At 38.0% G+C, this 22,578-nt stretch overlaps 1 protein-coding gene across 1 annotated transcript in view; it reads left to right on the top strand.

Annotated features, from left to right (window-relative positions):
• Window positions 1–22,578, top strand: part of NOTCH2 (notch receptor 2) — a 183,094-nt gene that overhangs the window by 36,942 nt on the left and 123,574 nt on the right. The window contains exon 2 of the mRNA XM_044914597.1: window positions 2,752–2,833. Coding sequence (XP_044770532.1) covers window positions 2,752–2,833 — 82 coding nt within the window. The remainder of the gene's footprint in view (window positions 1–2,751; window positions 2,834–22,578) is intronic.

Here is a 22,578-nt window from a genome sequence, read left to right as displayed (position 1 = left end):
TTTTCCCTTCCTACTATCTTCCTTTTTTTTTTTTTTTTTAAACATATAATGTATTATTTGTTTCAGAGGTACAGGTCTGTGATTCATCAGTCTTACACAATTCACAGCGCTCACCATGGCACATACCCTTCCCAATGTCTATCACCTAGCCACCCCATCCCTCCCACCTTAATGAGGGAGGTGTCACTGTTGGATCACAGGAGACCTTCAAGAGCATTTAGTTCCCCCCAGTTTAGTTTACCGGTAGGGAAATTGAGCCCCCATGAGGTTGTGCTTTACTTGCAGTAGTACAGCTAGTTAGTGGTAGAGGCAGGATTTCAGGTTTTTGGACTCCACTGAGCCAGGATTCCTGCAGGGGGAAGACAGAGCTGCAGCTTAGCTTGCTCTGTGCCTGCAGGACATTCCTTTCCTGCTGACAGGTTTTCTTCTTTATTTAAAGAAAAAAAGCAAATAGAAAAAAGTCAGGAAGTTCTCATTGAAACTAATAAAAGTGTCTAAAGAGAATGAAAAAAGCAGTTCGAGAACTTTGGTATGGAGGAAATAACCTGACATTAACTGTTTTAATTATAGTTGTTGCATTGGCCTTATCAGTGTGGGAAGAGGGAGCATTTGAGCCCTACAGGGAAGTGGGATATGGACAACAAGATGACCCTCTTCCTGAATCTGCCTGTTCAGGCTGCAGCTTAGTGACTGTGTGATCCCAGCAGCTGTCAGAGATGGGGCTGGACTCAGGAAGAGACCTGGACCTCAGACACTGCCACAGATAGTGGTGTGATGTTCCATGAGGAGGTCACCTAACTTCCTTGGCCTTCACTTTCTAGTAAATGGGTATAACAAGACCTATCCTGCCCATCTGAAAAGAAAAATGTCAGATAGTGGGAAGCAGTGTATCACTGTAGTTAGGAGTACAGACTCTCTTGCAGGTTCCAGACTCCCTAAGGTTCAAATTTGGCTCTTTAACTCACTGGTGTGGCAGTAGCCGGTCACTTAGCCTTTTTGTGGAACACATATAATGAAATTAACTGCTTCACAGCATTGTAGGGAACATTGAATTAGTTAGTCTATGTAAAGTGCATAAAATAGTATCTGGGATTTAGTAAGGACAATGTGTTAGCTGCTGTGGTTATTACTATTTAAAAAATATTATTTTAAGAGATGAGATTTCTATAAACATGTTCTCAAATGATTCCATCACTTGGTAATGGTACTGGGCAAATAGAGGGTTCTTATGCAGTAATTTTTTTTTTTAAAGAAAGCATTTTATTTTATTTTTTTTAAGATTTTATTTATTTATTTGAGACAGAGAGAGCATGCACACACATGAGAGAGAGCACAAGGAGCGGTGGCAGATGGAGAAGCAAGCTTGCTGTTGAGCAGGGAGCCCGATTCAGGACTCGATCCCAGGACCCTGGGATCATGACCTGAGCAGAAGGCAGATGCTTAACTGACTGAGCCACTCAGGCGCCCATCTTATGCAGTAATTGTTAATGGAGGAGTTGTTCTAGCATCCAGCTTGAGCCTGGGCCCCCTGTGAAAAGAAACTGATTTTGATGCCCTAGAACATCAGGCCTAGAGCCTGTGATATCGAGCAGTTTATTCATAAAGTAGTATGGCTAGAGAAAACTCAAAGGTGGAAACTTCTCAATTTTGCTTTCATGTATTTGTATACAAACTATCCTAGCAGATGGACATCTTAATCTTACAGAAAAAGTTCATTAACTGAAATTTTGGTTTTTGTTGTTTGACTAGGTTTCTTTCTGTCTTGCATTTCCAGTTGTTATTAGGATTCTTGATAAAGATTTTGGTGATGAAAATTCTAACTCTAAAAGCTAAATAATCAAGTTTTCCAGCAAGTGAGTGGTAGGCTTTAGGAGCCTTTCTCCTCTTGTGGTTGGAATCAATGAAAATTTCTACCATTGCTGTATATTTCTGAGTAGTCTGTTTTAGGAGGGATTATGGTGCTGAGGTGGCTTTTCATTGCCTTGTAAAAGGACTGGAGTTTAAGAATTTGAGAGTTATTGTTTTATTTGCATATATAAATTAACTTTTTATTTTCTTTACTTTGCCCCCCCCCCCCAGTCTGTATTCATGGTCTACTCTCCCATCTTTGTGTGAGTCCCTTAAGGCTAGAGATTATGTTGTATTCATTTCTTATGTATTCCATTTCCCCTTTTCCTCTGGATCCTAATAGTGTGCCTAGTATATACTAGGCTCTCAATTACAGTTAGTTCAATGAATATTGTTGATGTTTCTGATTAGTTATTAAAGTGGCCTGTTCTGAAACCTCACTTGAAGGCTTAAGTAATTCATTAGTATCATGGCGATCTAGTATTTACCCAGGTCTTCCTAAATTTTCATTGATGAATCCTTACATTACTTATCTGAAGTATTTAAATTTCAAGATGCTCATGGCATGTCATGGATGTTAAGAGCTTTAATTTTCTTTGCGAGATAGGGATGCAACAGCTGGGAAGATAGAGGCACAGAGAATTAAGAGCATCATTCAAGACTGTAAAGTAGTTATTGTAGGAAGAGACTCCTAGGATGAGCTTCCATGCTTCTATGACCCCAGAAGCCAAAGGACAAATACAAAACAAAACAAACAAAAAAACCTGATGAAAGCTCTAAAGGGAAACCCAGATCAGGTTGGATATGGGAATGGATATTGACCTAGATTGGGTAATATTTCTTTGCTGTCTGAGGGTTCTGATTAGTGACTTATTTCTAATGTACATTTGTTTTTACTTTTAGCATTACAGTGTCGGGATGGCTATGAGCCCTGTGTAAATGAAGGAGTATGTGTTACCTACCACAATGGCACAGGATACTGCAAGTAAGTTTTTCTCTGTTTGTTTTTTTTTTTTCCTTTTTATATATTTTACTTTTCCCCAGTAGAACCCTGGACAAGATTTGGTTCTACTAATTCTATTTTCAATACTTCTGTGAAATGTTACTGGTTCTCTAACTTTTCTGATGTAGTCTTTGTGGGGGATGAAGATGGAAGGGTGTAGATGTCAGATAAATGGTTAACAAGAACTTCTTATTATCTTATCACTATCTTTTTCATTATGAAAAAGACTTTTCAGTGAGTGGCTAGTTAATGTATATTGAGTGCATTCTTAGAATCACTCCTCAACATGTTAGTTATGATCTTGTTTTTAAGTCAAACCACAATAGATATTAACTTTAATTCTGCCTAGTGTAAGTGAGTATTACAACATGAAACTATTTTTCTGGTGTAAAATAGTCCAGTTCCTAAAGAGAGACTGTGGGAAAGATGCATATGCACTTGTAGGGATGGGATGGGGAACAGGCACTGTGGAGAATGTCATTATATGGGCTTACAAGAGTAAGGGTATGGAACAGGACTAGGGAGCATAGGCCAAGAGCAGTTTTTCTTTTTCTCCAACACCTAGTTTAGCTATACTTTTTGTTTCTTTGAGGAGGCCTGTGAGATTATCCCATAAGTAGCTCCTCTTTGTGTCCTATGGACCATATTTTTTTCCTTCTGGCTCTGGCTCAATTGAAATTTTTTTTTAAAGATTTTATTTATTTATTTGTCAGAGAGAGCGAGAGAGCACAAGTAGGGTGAGCGGTAGGCAGAGGGAGAAACAGGCTCCCCGCTGAGTAAGGAGCCTGATGTGGGACTCGATCCCAGGACTCTGGGATCATGACCTGAGCCGAAGGCAGATGCTTAACTGACTGAGCCACCCAGGTGTCCCTCAATTGAAAATTTTTGACAGGAACATGTATTCATTGTATTTAGATCATGGAAAATAAGACTGATAATATAACTTTTCTTTAACACTTTCATGGGGTACACTTGTCCTCTGCCTTAGTAGCAGTACTTGCTTGATAAGCATTTTAAACGAGTTTTATTTCTTTTCTGGATATTTAATTGGATAACATAATATAATATATATATTATATATATAATAATGACATTGGTTCCAGTCAAATCCATTCTGACACCAGGCTCTAAGTTCTTTTTTTTTCTTTTTTAAGTTTTATTTATTTATTTATTTATTTATCAGAGAGAGGGGGAGAGAGAGAGCGTGAGCAAGCACAAGCAGGGGGAGCAGCAAGCAGAGGGAGAAGCAGAATCCCTGCTGAGCAGGACCCTGAGATCATGACCTGAGCTGAAGGCAGACGCTTAACCAACTGAGCCACCCAGGCGTCCCAGGATCTAAGTTTTTTAATGTCATAAGTGAGGATTTTTGCAAGTCAGGGAAGATGCTCTTGAGCAGAGTGACAATATTTTAAGCTATGATGACAGTAAAGTTGTTTTTTAATTAAAGATTTTATTTATCTGAGAGAGAGAGAATGAGAGAGAAAGCACAAGCAGGGGGAGAGGGGCGGAGGGAAAGGGAGAAGCAAACGCAGGGTCGCGTGGATGCGGGGGACGTGGGGGACCCGATGGACACGGGGGACGCAATGTGAGGCTCAGGACCCTGGGATCCCAGGACCCTGAGATCATGACCTGAGCTGAAGACAGCCCCTTAACCAACTGAGCCACCCAGGCGCCCCAGATGACAGTAAAGTTTAACCGTAGGTTGCTTGAATTGGAATAAAGATAATACTGGAAATGAAATGTTTTTGTAACTGGTAATGAGCTGCTCACATAGTTTTTCTAGCTGGAAAACAAAAAACAAAAACATGTGATGTAGTCTTCGCTCAGAATGGTAACACAGCTAGAGATAATAAAGGGGAGGAACTTAATACCTTGGAACTGGCTACCAGAATCTTCAGTCCCTTTTTGGCACCTGGTGTCATAGTTACTTGCTTTATTCTATTATTCAGCTCTCTTGTGGTACTTAACACATTAAATTATGATCATTTGTGGGTGTGTTTGTTTCTTCTACTGGATTTCGAGGTCCTTGTTAATGCCTGATACGTAGCTAGAGCTTAACAATGTGTTTCTTGAACCGAAGGTGCCCAATAGATTTCATCATTCACATGTTTTTTTTAATCTGTGTCTTAAATAAGAAGGTACTGCCCTCGCCTCTGAGAATTTTTTTATTTGCTTCACACAGCATCTAGTATGGTAGTACTACACTGAGAGGCACTTTAGTTCTACTTGGACACAATTCAACATGGTGACTTATGTAGGGGGAATTTCAAATAGGTTCTAAGTGTTGGCCTACATATTTGTGGTTTGCTGTGGGAAGAGAGACTAGTCTCTGAGCACTTACCAGGAGAGGACACTAAGGGTCACTTTTGGGAGAAAAGAGATTTGTGGGCTGTTAGTCTCCAACTCTCCAACCAAGGTGAGAGAGACACAGTTGCCCCTGGTTTCTAGAAGAAGCACTGCTAGGGAACAGGGAACTCACTTTGTGGTGAACAAAAATGGAGCTGCCCAAAATCTGTCCGTGGATGCTTGTTAATTGTTGATGGGATAGGTTGCTTATGGATATGGTTCTGGGCGAGTCCCTCAGATGTCCTCCAACCCTGTGTCCCTGAGAAAGGAGAGTAAGGAAAAAAATGGGCGAGACTGTCTTTTTGGGAGACCAATATGAACAACACAACTTGTAAAAAGAGGGTATTTCTCTATGTTGGTAAAAGCAATATTAGCATCTTCAGGAGTGGCTGTGTCAGTGACTTAAGTGGACACAGGAAAAGCAAGAACAATATCAGGGAGGCGAACTCAGTCATCCCTACAATGCCACAGGATGTTAAGCAAAATTTTAAGCAAAAATAACATCTACTTAGCAGGCCTATCAGTGTATTTTCACCAACTTTCCTTTTTTCCTTGGGGAAAGAAGGTAATCCAGCTTGTTCAGTAAATATTATTTTCCCAAAATGGTAAATGGATATTAGAGCACTTAGAAGTTCTATAAAAATTACATCAGACATGCAGGGCATATGATTATCTTTTTGTTCATGAGATTGCTTAGTGGATTAAGAAAAGAAAGTTAAAGCCAAATTCTTTTTACAGGGCGTGGGAGGGTGGGAATTAATGGCAAATGTTTTAGAGTAGAAGATATCTGACTATCTGTTTAAAGAGCATAATGCTACTGATTCAGCTAAAATATAATCGTTGTTTATAGAAATTATAGAAATCCTTGATAAGATCACATTGACAGATGAGGATAAGTACTTTTAAAGGTTAGTTTTGTACACAGCTCAACTATTTTTTCTCACTGTTAGGAGCCCAAGTATTCTATCAGTCTATGATTAGATTGGGATGCCAGACAAGGAGAACCTGTGTAATCTTGCATAAAACTCAATTATTGCTCCTAAATAGTTGTTGTCAGATCTCAATAAAGCCCTCTCACTACAGAGAGATAAGACATTTTATTCTCTCCCTTGTCCTACTGGGAGGTGTAAATATATAATTAAGTTTGGCTGTCATTAATCACTTTCAAGTTGTTTGTCTCAGGCTTTCAAAGATAAACCATTCCAAATCCCAATTTGATTGAAAACCATGGGTAACTCAGGTTCACTAGAATGTTGGGGGAGGGTAAGGTTTTGGTTTGTAAAATGCACAAAATGTACGTTTTTAAGGACATATTTGTCATAGTTATTTAAAGTCCTTATTTGTCAGTTCTTAACATCTGGATTGTCTTTGGGTATGTTTGTATCAACAACTCCTTCTGTTGACTCTGGGTACAATTTCCCTTTACTTCTCATTTGTGGTAGTTTTTGTTATTTACTGGACATTGTGAGCGATGCATTTTAGTGTTTACCTTCCTTTAAAGAATGGTGAGTTTTGTTCCAACAGGCAGTTACGTCACTGGAAGATCACTTTGATCCTATGAAGGCTTGGTTTTAGGACTTGCTTTGGCGGGTCTGTTTTGCCTTTAGTCTGACAGTGTAAGTCTTAGTCCTAGGATGTGGTTCGTAGTCCCAAGGTATGACCCCTCAAGGGGTTCAATGGGAAGTGTGAGGTGCTTGTCAAGCCTGGTGTTTCCCAAACCCCTCTAATTTAGTAGGACTTGAATTCAAACTTGGGACTCCCCAGAACTGCTCTCACAGTCTTTCAGCCTTCCAGCTCTTCCTTTCTTTGGGTTCCTAAATACCTTGTTCATGCACAGCCAGGAATCATTTAAGGATTTGAGTGGAGTCATATACATATTTTAGGGCTACCTGCTCTGTGGTTCTGTCTTTTCCAGGATTTCTCCTCCTCCAAATTCTAGGTGCTTTGACAGTTCCAGATACCTTTGACTCCTCAGCTCAGTAAGATTTCCATTTTCTGCTTGCATTCTGTTCCTCATGTGCTGCATGGACTGAGGAATACCTTTAGGGAAAAAGCTATATAAATGTAGGTTTCATATGGTTTGGTTTTCTTTTTTTGAGGCTCATATCCCAGTTTCTGCCTGCTTTTGATTACTTTTACCTTTAATATATTGTCCACAGCATCTAATTATTGTAAGCAAGAGAGTGGATCTGATATAATTACTCTGCCATTATTTTTAATGATAAAAATGGTCATTAGAAAGGACTCTTTGAAAAAATTTTACATGCCACTTCGGAGGTAACTAGCACAGTGTTTACTAAACACTGGAAGGTCACTATGAGTTACTTAGGTACCTGTGGATGGGTGATTGCATTTGAGAATCTCTACTTTTTGCCAAAGTACCTCAGTAGAAACTACATTTTAAAGTAATCATTATCAAAGTAAATTATTTTTACTTTACATTATCGAAGTAAACAGAGTAAATCATTATAAATATAAAATGTTATAAAGTATAACTTTGTTTCACAATTTACCTAAAATTTGTCTGCTAGCTATAAGAAACATTAAACATTAACAACTAACAATTTTCCTTGCCAGGATTAGGAGTAATGTTGGTGGTCCAGGCCTCCTAAAGCCATTAAGGAAACTAGAGCCATTGCCTTCTTTGTCCTCTTGATATGTTTCTCTATAGTCAGGAGAGAATAGAGACACTTGGAATCTTCCAGAGCCTGGCTTAGAGTAGAGGATGCACTATCAATATTTGTGTTATAGTGGTGCTCTCCTAGAAAGGCATTTTCAAAAGTCAAGGCTGACCAGCATTTTCCCCTTTCACTCACCTTGTTAGTGCATTCAGTGCTGTTCAGGGCAATATCAGATCAAAGAGATGCACTGGGAAAAATGTCAACTGTTAAATCACTTTCTCTTTCTTCTCTGCTGGAAGAAACTATGAAGGAAAAAAGAAAATATGAGGAACCTCCATATTGTTTTCCATAGTGGCTTGACCCGTTTGCATTCCCACCAATAGTGCAGAACCAGAAGTGGTTCTGCCAAGAAGATTCCTTCAAGTAGAGTGCCCTATTTAGCAGAACATCATTTATACAGGTCTTCTGGCAGAGGCTAGCAGAAGCGTGGCCACTTTTCCGAAGTTCTTTTATCTTTACCATAAAATGAAGAATACTGTCTTTTGCTCACTAAATACCTTTCGCAGAATAATCTTTCTTTTTTTTTTTTTAATAAAGTGATACTTAAGAAGCTATTAATTCAGGAATTACTTATTGTATGCTCTTTATGTATACTATGTATAATAGATAACTGAAGTCTGTGGTAATAGTTGCAAGTAATTGATAGCGTTATCACATTACTTCACACTCTTTGGAAAGTCATAAAATAATTATCGATTCATTAACCTGGACTTTTTAAAGAGGTTCAGAATAAGTCTTATTAGACTAATGCAAAGTGAATTGTGAAATGACTGTAATGTCAGAGCAGAAACTGTTAGTGACTGGTAGGGCTGGGACCAGGGTGAGGTGAGTGAGGCCTTTATCTCAGGTGTAAAATTTTAGAAGGTGTCAGAAAACCCAGTTACCAAGATAAATATTTTAAGAGTCTCATGTTCTACTGACTGAGCTAGCTGGGCAGTTATAGTTTAATGCAGTAGTTCAGAATATCAAAATTAATGCAAAAAAACTGTGATAAAAATATCCAAATTTTAAAAAAAGAGATCAGTATTACTGACTTTTCCTTTTGCCTTAGGCTTCAGTATGATTCCTTGTGGTACTCTTGTGTGGATTAAGGTATCTGAAAGAGCCCTGCCTGGTGACATAGAGGGGACATAGGTTTTTATGCCAGATGGACTAGAGTTTGAACCCTAATTCTTGTTAGCAATCAGACCTTTGGCAAGTTAAAGAATATTATGCTAGCCAATGTTTATTGAGCACTTATTATATGCTAGGCTCTGTGCTTAATTAACCTTTTTATATGTGTTATTGTAGTCCTCATATGAGTTACATGTCTTAATATCTCTGTTTTACTGATGAGTATATATGGAAACTCAAAGAAGTTAATTTCCCCAAGATCACATAACTTCTATTTTTTTAATTTTTTAAAGTTTTTTTTTTTTTTTTTAAAGTTAACATACAGTGTTATATTAGCTTCAGGTGTACAATATAGTGATTCAACACTTCCATATGTCACCCTGTACTCATCATGACAGGTACACTTCTTAATCCCCATCATCTATAGAACACATCTCCCTCTCCCCTCTGGTAACCATTAGTTTGTTCTCTACAGTTAAGAGTCTCTTTCTTAAAAAAAAGTCTGTTTCTTGATTTCTCTCTCTTTTCCTTTGCTCATTTGTTGTTTCTTAAATTCCACATTATGAGTGAAATCATATGGTATTTGTCTTTCTCTGACGGACTTATTTCACTTAGCATTATACTCTTTAGCTTCATTCAAGTCATTGCAAGTGGCAAAATTTCCTTCTTTCTTATGACTGAATAATGTTCCATTGTATAAAATACCACATCTTTATCCATTCATCAATTGATGGGACACTTGGGCTGCTTCCATATCTTGGCTATTGTAGTTAATGCTGTTATAAACATAGAGGTGCATATATCCCTTTGAATTAGTGTTTTTGTAGTCTTTGGGTAAATACCCAGGAGTGCGATTGCTGAATCATAAAGTAGTTCTATTTTTAACTTTTTGAGGAACCTCCATATTGTTTTCCATAGTGGCTTGACCCGTTTGCATTCCCACCAATAGTGCAAGAGGATTCCCTTTTTTTCCACATTCTTGCCAACACCTGTTGTTTCTTGTGTTGATTTTAGTCATTCTGACAGGTGTGAGGTGATATCTCATGGTAGTTTTGATTTGCATTTTCCTGATGGTAAGTGATGATGAGCATCTTTTCATGTGTCTGTTGGCCATCTGTATGTCTTCTTTGGAGAAATGCCTGTTCATGTCTTCTGCCCATTTTTAAATGGATTATTTGATTTTTGGGTGTTGAGTTTTATAAGTTCTTTATATATTTTGGCTACTAAGCCTTTTGGAATATGTGATTTGCAAACATCTTCTCCCATTTTGTAGGTTGCCTTTTAGCTTTGTTGATTTTATCCTTCCCTGTGCAGAAGGTTTTTATTTTGATACAGTCCCAGTAGTTTATTTTTGCTTTTGTTCCCTTGTCTCGGGAGATGTATCTAGAAAAAAGTTGCATTTGTCCAATGTTCAGTGTCAAAGAGGTTACTACCTGTGTTCTCTTCTAGGATTTTAATGGTTTCTAGTCTCACATTTAAATTTTTAGTTCATTTTAAATTTACTTTTGTGTATGGTATAAGAAAGTGGTCCAGTTTCTTTCTTTTGCATGTTGCTGTCCAGTTTTCCCAGCACCATTTGTTGAAGAGACTGTCTTTACCCCATTGGATGTTCTTTCCTGCTTTGTCAAAGATTAATTGACAAATTGTACTTAATTAATTGATTAATTAAGTGGGTTCATTTCTGGGCTTTCTGTTCTGTTCCATTGATCTATGTGTCTGTTTTTGTGCCAGTACAATACTGTTTTGATTACTACAGCTTTGTAATATAACTTGAAGTCCGAAATTGTGGTGCCTCCAGTTTTGCTCTTCTTTTTCTATTTTATTTTATTTATTTGAGAGAGAGAGAGAGAGCATGAGCAGGGGGAGGGGCAAAGGGAGAGGGAGAAGCAGATTCCCTGCTGAGCAGGGAGCCTGACATGGGCTCGATCCCAGGACCCCGAGATCATGACCTGAGCCGAAGGCAGATGCTTAACCCACTGAGCCACCCAAGCACCAGTGTGCTTTTCTTTTTCAAGATTGCTTTGGCTATACAGGGTCTTTGTAGTTCTATAAAAATTTTAGAATTGTTTGTTCTAGTTCTGTAAAAAACGCTGTTGGTATTTTGATAGGGATTGCATTAAATGTATAGCTTGCTTTGGGTAGTATAAACTTTTTAACAATATTTGTTTTTCCAATCCATAAGCATGGAATGGCTTTCCATTTCTTTGTGTCGTCTTCAATTTCTTTCATCAGTGTTTTATAGTTTTTAGAGTATAAGTCTATACTATAGCATTTCTGAGAAGTAGCCTTTGACTTGAAAGCTCAGTGCAATTACTGCAGATGAAATATAAGAAGGCAGTGAAGGTGGGGAGAGAGGATCCTATCTATTAAAATGCTCTTTGGTGGAGAAAACTAAATTGAAAAACTTGAAACTTCTCTCTTCTTTTTCCTAATGGAAAATGAACAAGTCCAGACAGATTTTATGCAGCTGTGAAATTGAGACAGGTCAAATTCAACAGCTTCTGATAAATTTTGCTGCCAGCTCAGAAGTCACAAGTTGTTAAACATAGTGCCTTACATTTGCATAGTGAGTTATAGATATACAGATGTATGTCCTGTGAGGCTTTTCTTATTTAGGGCATGAGATCTGGACACTGTAACAGTACCATTCCTAAGTGATTCTTCTTATTAACACTATGTGTTTGAAAAATCCTTTAACAAATACATTAGGTGTCCCTGAGAAAATTTTTATAAAGTAAGTCTTGATTATCAGTTTCTTATAATATAGAACAGTGGGATTCCCGTACTCTTTTCAACTAATCTTTTTCTTCAGGTTGGAATCTTTATAAACTTCATGTTAGGTAAAGAAGTAGGAGAAGGTGATTCTTAGACTCTGCCTGTATCCTTTTGCCTGTCTTGGGTCATTGCCAATAAGTTAAATCAACTAATTTTGGCCTGCAAACCTGGCATGAATAGATGTGAGTTTAGCTAGGCTTCTTTCAACACAGTCCCCAAGTTAACCATAATCCTCTCTAAAGTTTCTTTCTTATTGTTCCATTGTGGCATGTCAGCACCATTAATTTCATGTAGGAATTCTTTTCTCCCCTTTTTTCTTGTGACTAAGCAGGATGAGAAATATTTTTCTTCTAGGATCTTGAGTAGCTTAATTAAATACTTCATTTTAAATTTTGGCTGTCTGTCTTTCATCGAGGCTAGCAAGATTGAATACAGAGGGGTGGGGATATCAGAATGTGATAAAAATATAATTATCTAAAAATTTCCAAATACTTTTTTTTCGTTAAGCTAACATAAATATGTGGGCATGAAGGAGGTTTTCTTTAAGTGCTCTTCTAAATGTCCCGTAGCTAGGAATTTTGTAGGTAGGAATAAAGTTTGGTGTCTCCTCTATCCCTACAGTCTTTTCTCTGTGTGTGTGTGTGTGATGTGAGTTTTTTGTTTTTGTATTTGTCTTGGTTGTGTTTTACTTTACATTTCAATGTACGGTAAATTACAATTTCTCTGGGGCTTCCCAAAGTTTTCTATATTCTGTTTACCTATTGTCAGTAATCTTTGCTAGCACTTCATGCTCTGTGTCCAAAAATGTCTCACTGATTTTTATACTGATGCCTTCAGGCTTCCCTTATTAATGCAATTACCTTCTGTTTAAAATGGTCCTCTCCTAAACAAACTATTACTTGAATCTTTATCAAAAGGCTTTTATGAAAGAAAAGTGAAAGCAAAGACTAATCAAGGCATTATTTCAGTGATAGGTGGTATTACTCATTGAACCCATCCAACTGGAACATCATATCCAATATTTTTTCTTCACGTAAGTATGAGGAGAAGGTAGGTGTTAATGAAAAAATAACCTGATTAGGACCTTTGTAGGACAGTGGCATTTAGGGTACTGAATCTCTATAGATTCAGGCCACTTTCCTGTACTTGCTCTGTCTATAATCCTGTATCCTGAACACTGAAGGTCAGATAGACCAAGGCACTGTGGGATTCTTACTCTTTGTCTTAGCTCAGGCTGCTATAACAAACTACCACAGACTGGGTGTCTTAAACAGCAGACATTTATTTCTCACAGTTCTGGAGGCTGAGAAGTCTAAGATCAAGGTACTGGCAGATTCAGTTCCCTGTGAGGACCTTCTCCCTGGTGAGATGGCCACCTTCTCACTATGTATATATTTTTTTAAATTTTTTATTGTTATGTTAATCACCATACATCATTAGTTTTTGATGTAGTGTTCCATGATTCATTGTTTGTGTATAACACCCAGTGCTCCATGCAGAACATGCCCTCTTTGATACCCATCACCAGGCTAACCCATCCTCCCACCCCTCTCCCCTCTAGAGCTCTCAGTTTGTTTTTCAGAGTCCATCGTCTCTCATGGTTTGTCTCCCCCTCCGATTCCCCCCCTTCATTCTTCCCCTCCTATCTTCTTCTTCTTTTTTTTTTTTTTGTATATTTTCACTAGTAGGGAGAGAAAGCTCTGGTCCCTTCATCTCGTTATATGGGCACTAATCCCATCATGAGGAACCTACCTCAGGATTTTATCTACCTAATTACTTCCCAAAGGCCCCACCTCCAAATATCATCATATTGGGGATTAGAGTTTCACTATATGAATTTGGGGGGGATGCAAACATTCAGTCCATAGCACTCTTCAAAGAAAAGTTTAATTTTCATCAAACTAGTATTTATTGAGTTGGCTACACAGACTGAGCACTGTGCTAGGTATTGTGAATAGACATAAAGGCCCAAGAGGCTTGTGCTCTCTGACTTAACTTATTTATGAGTATAAAATACCTTGGGAGTGTCTGCTAATGAATGTCATGTTTCTCTCACATAAAACATGGTGGCAGTCCTCTGACATCTTGCCATCTCGTTAGGGAGATGAGGCATACATATATGTATAAAATACAATAGTCTGTAACTACCCAGTGTGTCAGCACAGATGATAAAAACTATGGAGATTCAGACAAGGGAGGAACTACTACAGGACAGAAGATTAAAATCAGAGGATTTTTAGTGGATCACTTAGATTATAAATCTGAGAATATTGACGGAGATCGGTAGTAGAAGGATGGAAGTACAGAGACTGAGGGGACCAGAGGGGCTGTTGTTTCCAGAATAATCATTACCAATGTCTTTATCATTTTGTTCTTTTTTTTTTTAAGGTTTTATTTATTTATTTGAGAGAGAGATGGATAGTGACAGAGTGAGAGAGAGCACAAGCGGGGAGGAGAGGGAGAAGCAGACTCCCTGCCAAGCAAGGAGCCTGACGTGGGGCTCGATCCCAGGACTCTGGGATCATGACCTGAGCTGAAGGCAGACGCTTAATGACTGACCCACCCAGGCACCCCTTCATCATTTTGTTCTTAATAACATAGTTTTAAAACTTTTCTACATCTTGTTTCTCTCTTCTGTCTCTACTTTAGTATGTGTGAAGTTTTACTAAACCAGTATGTGGATTCATCTGGTTTCATAGTGATAGATAACTGATTTAAAAAATCATTCCTTTAATACGTGTTGGCTTGAATGCTTGAAGATAAAATGTCTAGAGTGAGGGTTGGAGGGGAAGACCAGGGGACAGGAAGGGGGGAAGCTGGGAGCATCATCTTTCCTACTCCTAGAACTTTTTGGTTTTGACTTGATTTTTATGCTGCTTTCAGAAGCAGCCAGGTAAGCTTGTGGACACCACTTACAAAGGAATTCAGAATCCAAACATCTCTGAGGCAAGAAAAAGAATGGGTTAAGATAGGAGAATGATGGAAAAACAGACACGAAGAATAGGATCAGTTGTCATATATGGTATGGTTCATTCTCCTAGCTGAGAATTCAGGTATCCCATCCTCTTCTGTCCAGCATATCATTGGCCTGATCTAGTTCATTGCAGGGATCCAGAGTAAGCAAGCATCTGTTAGCCAAATCTTTGGTTAGCCCAAATTAGCTCATGTCCTTTACTGCTTGTTTCCTCTGATTATATAGTACATACCCAAACCCTCAATTATCCAGAATACACTAGGGCTGCCTATTCTGCATGGAAAACATTTGACAATGGTTATGATTCTCTTGGCTAGACCATGGTAGGGCCTTAGCCATTTAACTGCCTGTCCCTTTAAGATTTTGAAATGCCCATTCTCATGTAAGCCAGACACAACTTCCTGATGAATTATTTTACCGGGCCCCTTCTGAAACTTCAGTCATCCTGAAAAATACCTCAGGAACCTCTTTGACTTTAATTTTCTGTCTTAATCCTATTTGTATATAATATTTGTGGTATCTGATTCTCTGCCTCATATTGCTACAACTCGTGGTCTTGCATTTCTGGGTCACTTTTAAAAAACGGAGAGAACTTGATTACTAATGAAAAGTTGACTCATTTCCTTCCAGGCAGAGGCTGACACTGAGTATCAGGAGTTCATAATTAGTCTCCACAGAAGCAATCTCTTTAATTATAGGACATCAGTTATTCTTTCTTAAATTTTGTAAGAATTAATGAGAACATCAAGAGTGGAAAAAATGATTAAGGTAGGTATTTATGCTGTGTTGAGAGGACATATAAAAGTGGTATCTGGAAAAAGGTCCTACATGAATTTAAGTGGTTTATTCCCTGCAAGTTTAAATTTGGAGCAGACCTTCCCAGACCATTGTTTTATACATGCATCAGTCATTTTTAGCCTCGTGAGATTTATCAGCAGGTCAGATTCCATAAAGAGACTTGTGGCATCTACCACCACTCTGGTCTGAAGAACACAGGCTCTCATGTTTTGGCCACTTGTTTTAGAGAAGATGGGAAGGCCTTTCTTTCCCTTTTAGGTTCAGGATTCTTACTTATTCTCCATATTTTGTTTAAATATATTGTTCTTTGCCTCTTTATGCTTCCTGTGAGGGGTTAGCTGAAAGTGTGAGTTGTGCAGCAATTCATTTACTCCAATGAGCACTGAACTGTGCACTTAGAATGGTGATTGGTAGGCAGTGTGGAGGATGTAAGAGACAAATTTTGTGCCAGGAGCTCCGTCTTGGAGTGGGTCAATAGTCAAGACACACACACAAGCACTGACTCCAAGCATTAACATTAGCAGGCATTGTTATCCTTGGGCAGTACTGCTGAGGGAATTCAAAGCCAAAATTGTAGAGTTATCATACTTAGGAGGTTAAAAGGACTTTGACAAGCACTTTGCTTACTCACTTGGTTTTACATGTGAGGAGCCCAGGGCTTAATATGGCCAAGTGACCTCCCCTGGATTACATAACTGACTAGAATGTGGACTGGGACTAAAAATTGTTCCTTAGACCGCTGCAGGCGATCTAAAGATTCAGCACTACTTCCTTTCATTCTTGGTACCAACCCTCAAGGAATTAATGTGGGTGAACATGTATATGTGTATGTGTGTAGATGTATCTTTATCTCTAAATAGAGCTATATATGAATCTATCTATATAGAGAGAGATAAAAATAGAATTAAAAAAAAAAACTTAGTGCTTTTGTGAGGCAATTTTAAAGACTAAGAATTTTAACTCTAGCTACACATTTTATTTTTAACATTCCATGAAACAAAACAGTGTGGAAATACTTTTGAGTTCCTCATAAGGGAGGTCTATGCTATATTAATATCCAAGGGGCCATGGAACATACAAAATGGAATCATACAATTGTAGAGCTAAAGGGAATATTAGAGTTTTTTGGCCTACCATGTTTTATTTTTATTTTTATTTTTTAAGATTTTATTTATTTATTAGAGAGAGAGACACAGCGAGAGAGGGAACACAAGCAGGGGGAGTGGGAGAGGGAGAAGCAGGCTTCCCGCTGAGCAGGGAGCCTGATGAGGGGCTCCATCCGAGGACCCTGGGATCATGACCTGAGCCGAAGGCAGACGCTCAATGACTGAGCCACCCAGGCGCCCCTGGCCTAGCATGCTTTAATACATGAGGAGGCTGAAGCTTAGAGAAGTAAAGTGGGCTGGTACAAGGTTAATATCTAGTGGCAGAGCCAGAGCTGGTGTAGAGGTCTGTGGGGAGCCACTCTATCAAAAAGATCTGGGAACATGCTAAAGTCTTAGGGTAAGAGATTTGTAAAACAATATACTAGTTACATTTTTATTCTTATTCAGATAAAAAAATAAACTCATGACTTTATATGTATATATGTAATACATATATTAAAAATATATATTTGTTCATGTATGCCCTAAATATATCTCACCTGCCACTAGGCAAGGGTTTTTAAAGCAGAATGATACAGGAGAATGTAGCCACATCAGGTATGGCTTTGCTTTGACTCAGTTTCGTAAGTAAAGTGCCTCCCCAGAGTTAGCGTGAAAACATGGTTGGGCTGTGATTTATATTATGGTGTTAACCATAATGCTGTTTTTTTGTTTAGATTTGGGAGATTTTATTTAGAACTTCAACTTGGTTCCTAAGTACAGGTCCAGCCTGGGCCATTTCAGGTTTCATAGTGTCTGTTTTGCTTATTACTCCATCTTTTTGGGGTAATGCATTTATCTTCACTTTGAGTAAACTTGAGTGTACACTTTCAGGATGCTTGCTTGATACTCAGTTTCTCTGGTTTGGAAGGCTACAAATCATTGTAATATCTAAGATTTTTTTTGATCCCCTGGGCCATGGTCCTCTTAAGGTAAGTAGTGGTTTTTGCCATGAGTCACCATATTAGGGTTATACACCATAATTTTTTTCTGTGATGTCCATTATTTTTATTATCTTTGGTTCTAATTATGCAGAGATGTAGCAGTTGACAATGATGATCTTTTGACCATTCAGTTGCCTTTCTGAAATTAAACGTACTTCATTACAAGTACTTCTAAAGTGGCCTGACTTCTAGTAAACAAAAAGTTACCTAAATTTCAAGCGTGTGTTTTGAAAGTGTTTTCGCCTACATATACTTTAATTCTGTCATGGCCTTAGAGCAGGGATCAGTAAACTTTTTCTTAAAGTTCCAGATAATAAATGTTTTAGGCTTTGCTGGCCAAGAGGCAAATTGAGGATATTATATAGGTACCAGTATACCCCTTTAAAATGTAACCATTTAAAAAATGTAAAAGCCAGCTCCTGGGGTGGAGATCCAAAAGCAGCTGGTCTTCACCCAGGGCAATATTTGCCAACCTTTACCTTAGAGCCTAATAGCCACTTGACACATCTTCCAAGCGCGTGTGGTATAAACTGGAAGAACCGTTTTTTGTGGTCAGTTGGTTTGTTTTTTTTTGTTTTTTAAGCATGTCAAAGAAGTTCTTGAAGCAAATGTTGCTGAAGTTAGAACAAAGAATTATATCTGAATCCTCCTGTGTCAGTTTTTGGTTGATGCTGCATTTCTAGTTGAGATGATCTATACCAGAGGTCTACACAAAAGTAAGATCCTGTTAAATTAATGAGTGGTATTAAAAAAATAAAGAAAACATTACATTTTTGGGGGCAATAACTGTTCTCTTACTGCCATAAAAGTGTTAAATGCTGATGTCATTAACTTCATGAGAGTTATCCTTTGTGTGGAAAGATTTTGGGATGATTATTGTGATGGTGATGGTTTTAATAATTGTTCTCAAAAGCTTATAATCTAGACGAAAACATAAATAAACCAAACCCAATCCCAGCAGTACAGTTAGTAGAGTATGCTTCCAAGTATAGGCATTAGTAGGCTAAGACGCACGTGTGGTGCTAGTATCTTCCACATGATGAGGATTTGTGGGCTTTGCTGTTGTTTTTGTTGTTATAAGACTGCAAGAATATGTAAAATAATGATAGTGTTGTACTTGTAAAAGAAATAATCTGTATGGTATCTAGATGTATGTCAGATAAACTTTCCCATTAGACCACTGTTTAGTTTTGCAGGATTTTCACTTTGTTCCTATGGAGGCATAGACTTTGATTTTATACAGCAGATCAGATACAGATGAAGGAATTTCCAAAGACGAGGAACACTTTATTTTCAGGACACTTGAATTTGAATATATAGTTGACCCTTGAATAACACACGGCTTTGGGGCACTGACTCCTGCACAGTTGAAAATCCACATAACTTTTGACTCCCCCCAAAACTATGATTGCCTACTATTAACCAGAAGCCTTACTTAAGATAACATAAAAGTCGATTAACACATATTTTGTATGATATATGTATTATATACTGTATTCTCAGAGTAAAGTAAGTTGGAGAAGAGAATATGTCATTAAGAAAATCGTAAGAGAAAATACATTTACGGTACTGTACTGTATCGAAAGAAATCTGCTTATATGTAAATGGACCTACCAAGTTCAAACTCATGTTGTTCAAGGATCAATTGTGTACTAATACAGGCATCATTTGTGGGAAACTTTTCTGTTCTTTTCAACGTTAATGAGCATTATGAAGTGCCAGATAATAGGCTAAGAATTACTTTGTTTGTATATACTATCTCAGTGTTCTTCAGTCTTTTTATCATTATCACTCTTTGCCCCAAAGAAGCCGTTTTAGACTTTTTTTTTCTAATTCCCCCATACCCCCAATGCAGTTTTAATACCACAGATATACTGCATCTTTGTTTATCTACTGTGGCTCTTTGGAAGGCCATACACCGTTGTAATATCTAGGAATGACCCCCAAGAACCAATTTTTTACCCCTTGGGCCATGATCTTTTTTTTTTTTTTTTTTTAAGATTTTATTTATCCATTTGACACAGAGAGAGACACAGTGAGAGAAGGAACACAAGCAGGGGGAGCGGGAGAGGGGAGAAGCAGGCTCCTGGCTGAGCAGGGCCCGATGCAGGGCTTGATCCCAGGACCCTGGGATCATGACCTGAGCCAAAGGCAGACGCTTAACTACTGAGCCACCCAGGCACCCCACCATGATCTTATCTTAAGGGAAGTCTTTGTTTTGAAGTAGGATTAGACACTGTTAATTTCTTTTCTCATGATGTCCATTATTTTTATTATCTGTGGTTCTAATTAAGGAAATTTAAGTGTTTCAGGGCATTCTGAAATTATATTTAATTTCCAATTATCCATGGAACAGTTTTGCATACCTGCATGTGTGAGTCTCCCCTCCTCCCTTTTTTGGGGAGAATGATTATTTTGGACCTACAAAAGAATATTTTTTATCCTCTTAAAGTTTAAAGAAATGCAGATTTTTCTCCTGCCTTCTCTTACATTCAAGTTTGGCTTGGTAGGATTTGGGTGCAATTATTACTATTATTATTATTATTATCATCTTTTTTTTTTTTAAGAGAAGGGTGAAGGAGAGAGAGAATTTTAAGCAGATTCCACGCCCAGTGTGGAGTCCAGTGTGGGGCTCAAACCTGCAACCCTGAGATCATGACCTGAGCTGAAATCCAGAGTTGGATGCTCAACCAACTGAGCCACCCAGGTGCCCTTGGGTACAATTATTTTTGAACTAGGAATCTTTTCAGACCAAACTATAAGCTTTTGGAACTGTTTCACTTTCAGACAAATTTTTGGACTTTAGAACTTTGAAGGCAGTCATCCATTCATGCTGGGGAACAGAAAGCAGGCACCCATACTCATTTTTCTTCTCTGAAATCTTGTTTAATTTTTACTGCTCAGTCTCTTAAGAATCTAGTGGTTCATGCTACTGAGGCTACTTATTAGGATGTTCTGTTCCTCAGGACTCCAGACTCCTGGTGGTTCATATAACCAATGTTTTATCAAAGATTAATAAAAGATTAATGAAAGTACAAGAGGAAAAAAGACTCTGTGTGTGTGTGCGCACGCACATGCATGTGCACATACATGCGTGTTTAGTTAATTTCATATTTTAGGGGAAAATGTGATTTAAAAAATCTCCATATGGGATTGGCTAGTCCATTTTTAATGATTTAGGGGTGAATGAGGGTTAAGAAATCCTCTCCATATTAGGAATCTTAATTAGGTTTAATAATCCTTTGGATAAATAGTTCAACCTGATGGTTCCCAAACTTTGAGTATAATTAAAGAGCCTTTTTAGGATTCCATGGACACCTGCATTTTCCTTTTTACTTCCATTAAGAATGTGAGTACTGCATAGTTGAGAGCCTTCTATATACCAATTACTGTGTTAGTGTGGTGGTGGACAATTCTTAGTCTGTTGGGAAGACAAATAATCAAAATAAAGTATAATGAGTGATATGATACATTAGGGTTATGAGAGTGTGCAGTGGGGGAATCAAGCCTGTTTCTCAGAAGAAAAACATTTAAACGGAAGTTTGAAGGAATTTTAGGGCTTAGTTCTGAGAAGAGGGTCAGGAAAAGTGTTTTGGGCTGAGTGACGAGGATGTACAAAGGTCTGGAGGTGAGAAGTGATGCACTGTAGCACATTCTGGGAGCTGAAAGAAGAGTGTAATGCATAAAAGGAGATAATCTTGAAACCATTTTTCCATCTCTTGTTTGAAATGCAATGCATAATACCAAAATCCACTAAAAAAATCAGTAGCCACTATATAATACTTTTATATTTTAATAATCATAACAATATCTACAGTCCATTTAAATATGGACACAAGACATTCTTTTAGTAGTCTAGAGAGTGCTCTGTAAGTGTTTGCAGATTCCTTGCAGTGACTGTATGGCACATAGCTTGGGAACAACTGGCTTAACTCATTCACTTTTGCCTATTACTGTGGAGGGTGCTTTTTGTAAACTCAAATGTTTAGAATATGTTTGCCATGTTGTAATCATGTAGAAGTAGACATTTTCTCGGGGTCCAGTGCAGTAGAATATGGCAAGGCACTGAATAAGAAGACATAGGGAAGACCACCTTCTGTTGTAGCAGCAATGCAAGTCTTTCAACACTGTTTGTGTGCCCTTGCCGAAGCTTTCAAGTGATGATGGAAGAGCCTGGGTGCTCCGTTCGGCTTTTGAGTTCTGATAAATGAGCCCCGACTGTAAACTGGAAGATAAGGGTGTTTGCAAATTCTTGTGTAAATAAAGCATGGTTTCCCATTGCAGTGGTTACTGATTTCATAGTCTCTGATGAGGATGAATGATGCCATGAATTAACAGCTTTAAAACTAGTACCACTGCAGCTTCTTTTTTGGTTTGGATTTATTAAAATACATGTGTGTTTATTGCTTTATTTGAATGGGGAAGGGGGTGAAAAACCTGAACACATAGAAACCAAGTGAGGTGGAGTTTTAGAAGATAATTCCCAGCCTCACAATTCCCCGTAAAATTCTTTTCCTGTGGGAAACTTTTAATTTGGAAGCATTCAGCCTAATGTGGGAACCAAGATTAACATTTTCTGAAATACTTCTACAAGAAAAGCAGAAATGTACTGTTCAGGAAGCTGAATTTACATAGTGGAAAAATGGGCTGTGCTGCAGTATTTGGTAGTCTTTATTAGTTGTGGTAAAAAGTTTGTGTGTGTGTGTGTGGGAGAGAGAGAGAGAGATATTGATTGTATATTTCTCTTTGTTTCCTTTACATCAAACCAGCAAAGCCCTAGAAAGTGTGTTTTACCACAAACCAGCCCAGTACCGGGCCCTAACTATACACAAATACCCTTTTTTTTAAGCTCTTTTTGTTTTCTCTTCTTGCTGAGTAAGCTGTAGTGTTTCCTTTTCTTTCTTTCTTTCTTTCTTTCTTTCTTTCTTTCTTTCTTTCTTTCTTTCTTTCT

This window comes from Neomonachus schauinslandi, chromosome 4 (assembly GCF_002201575.2).
Source record: "Neomonachus schauinslandi chromosome 4, ASM220157v2, whole genome shotgun sequence".
Lineage (NCBI taxonomy): Eukaryota > Metazoa > Chordata > Mammalia > Carnivora > Phocidae > Neomonachus > Neomonachus schauinslandi.
This window is presented reverse-complemented; position numbering and strand designations above follow the sequence as displayed.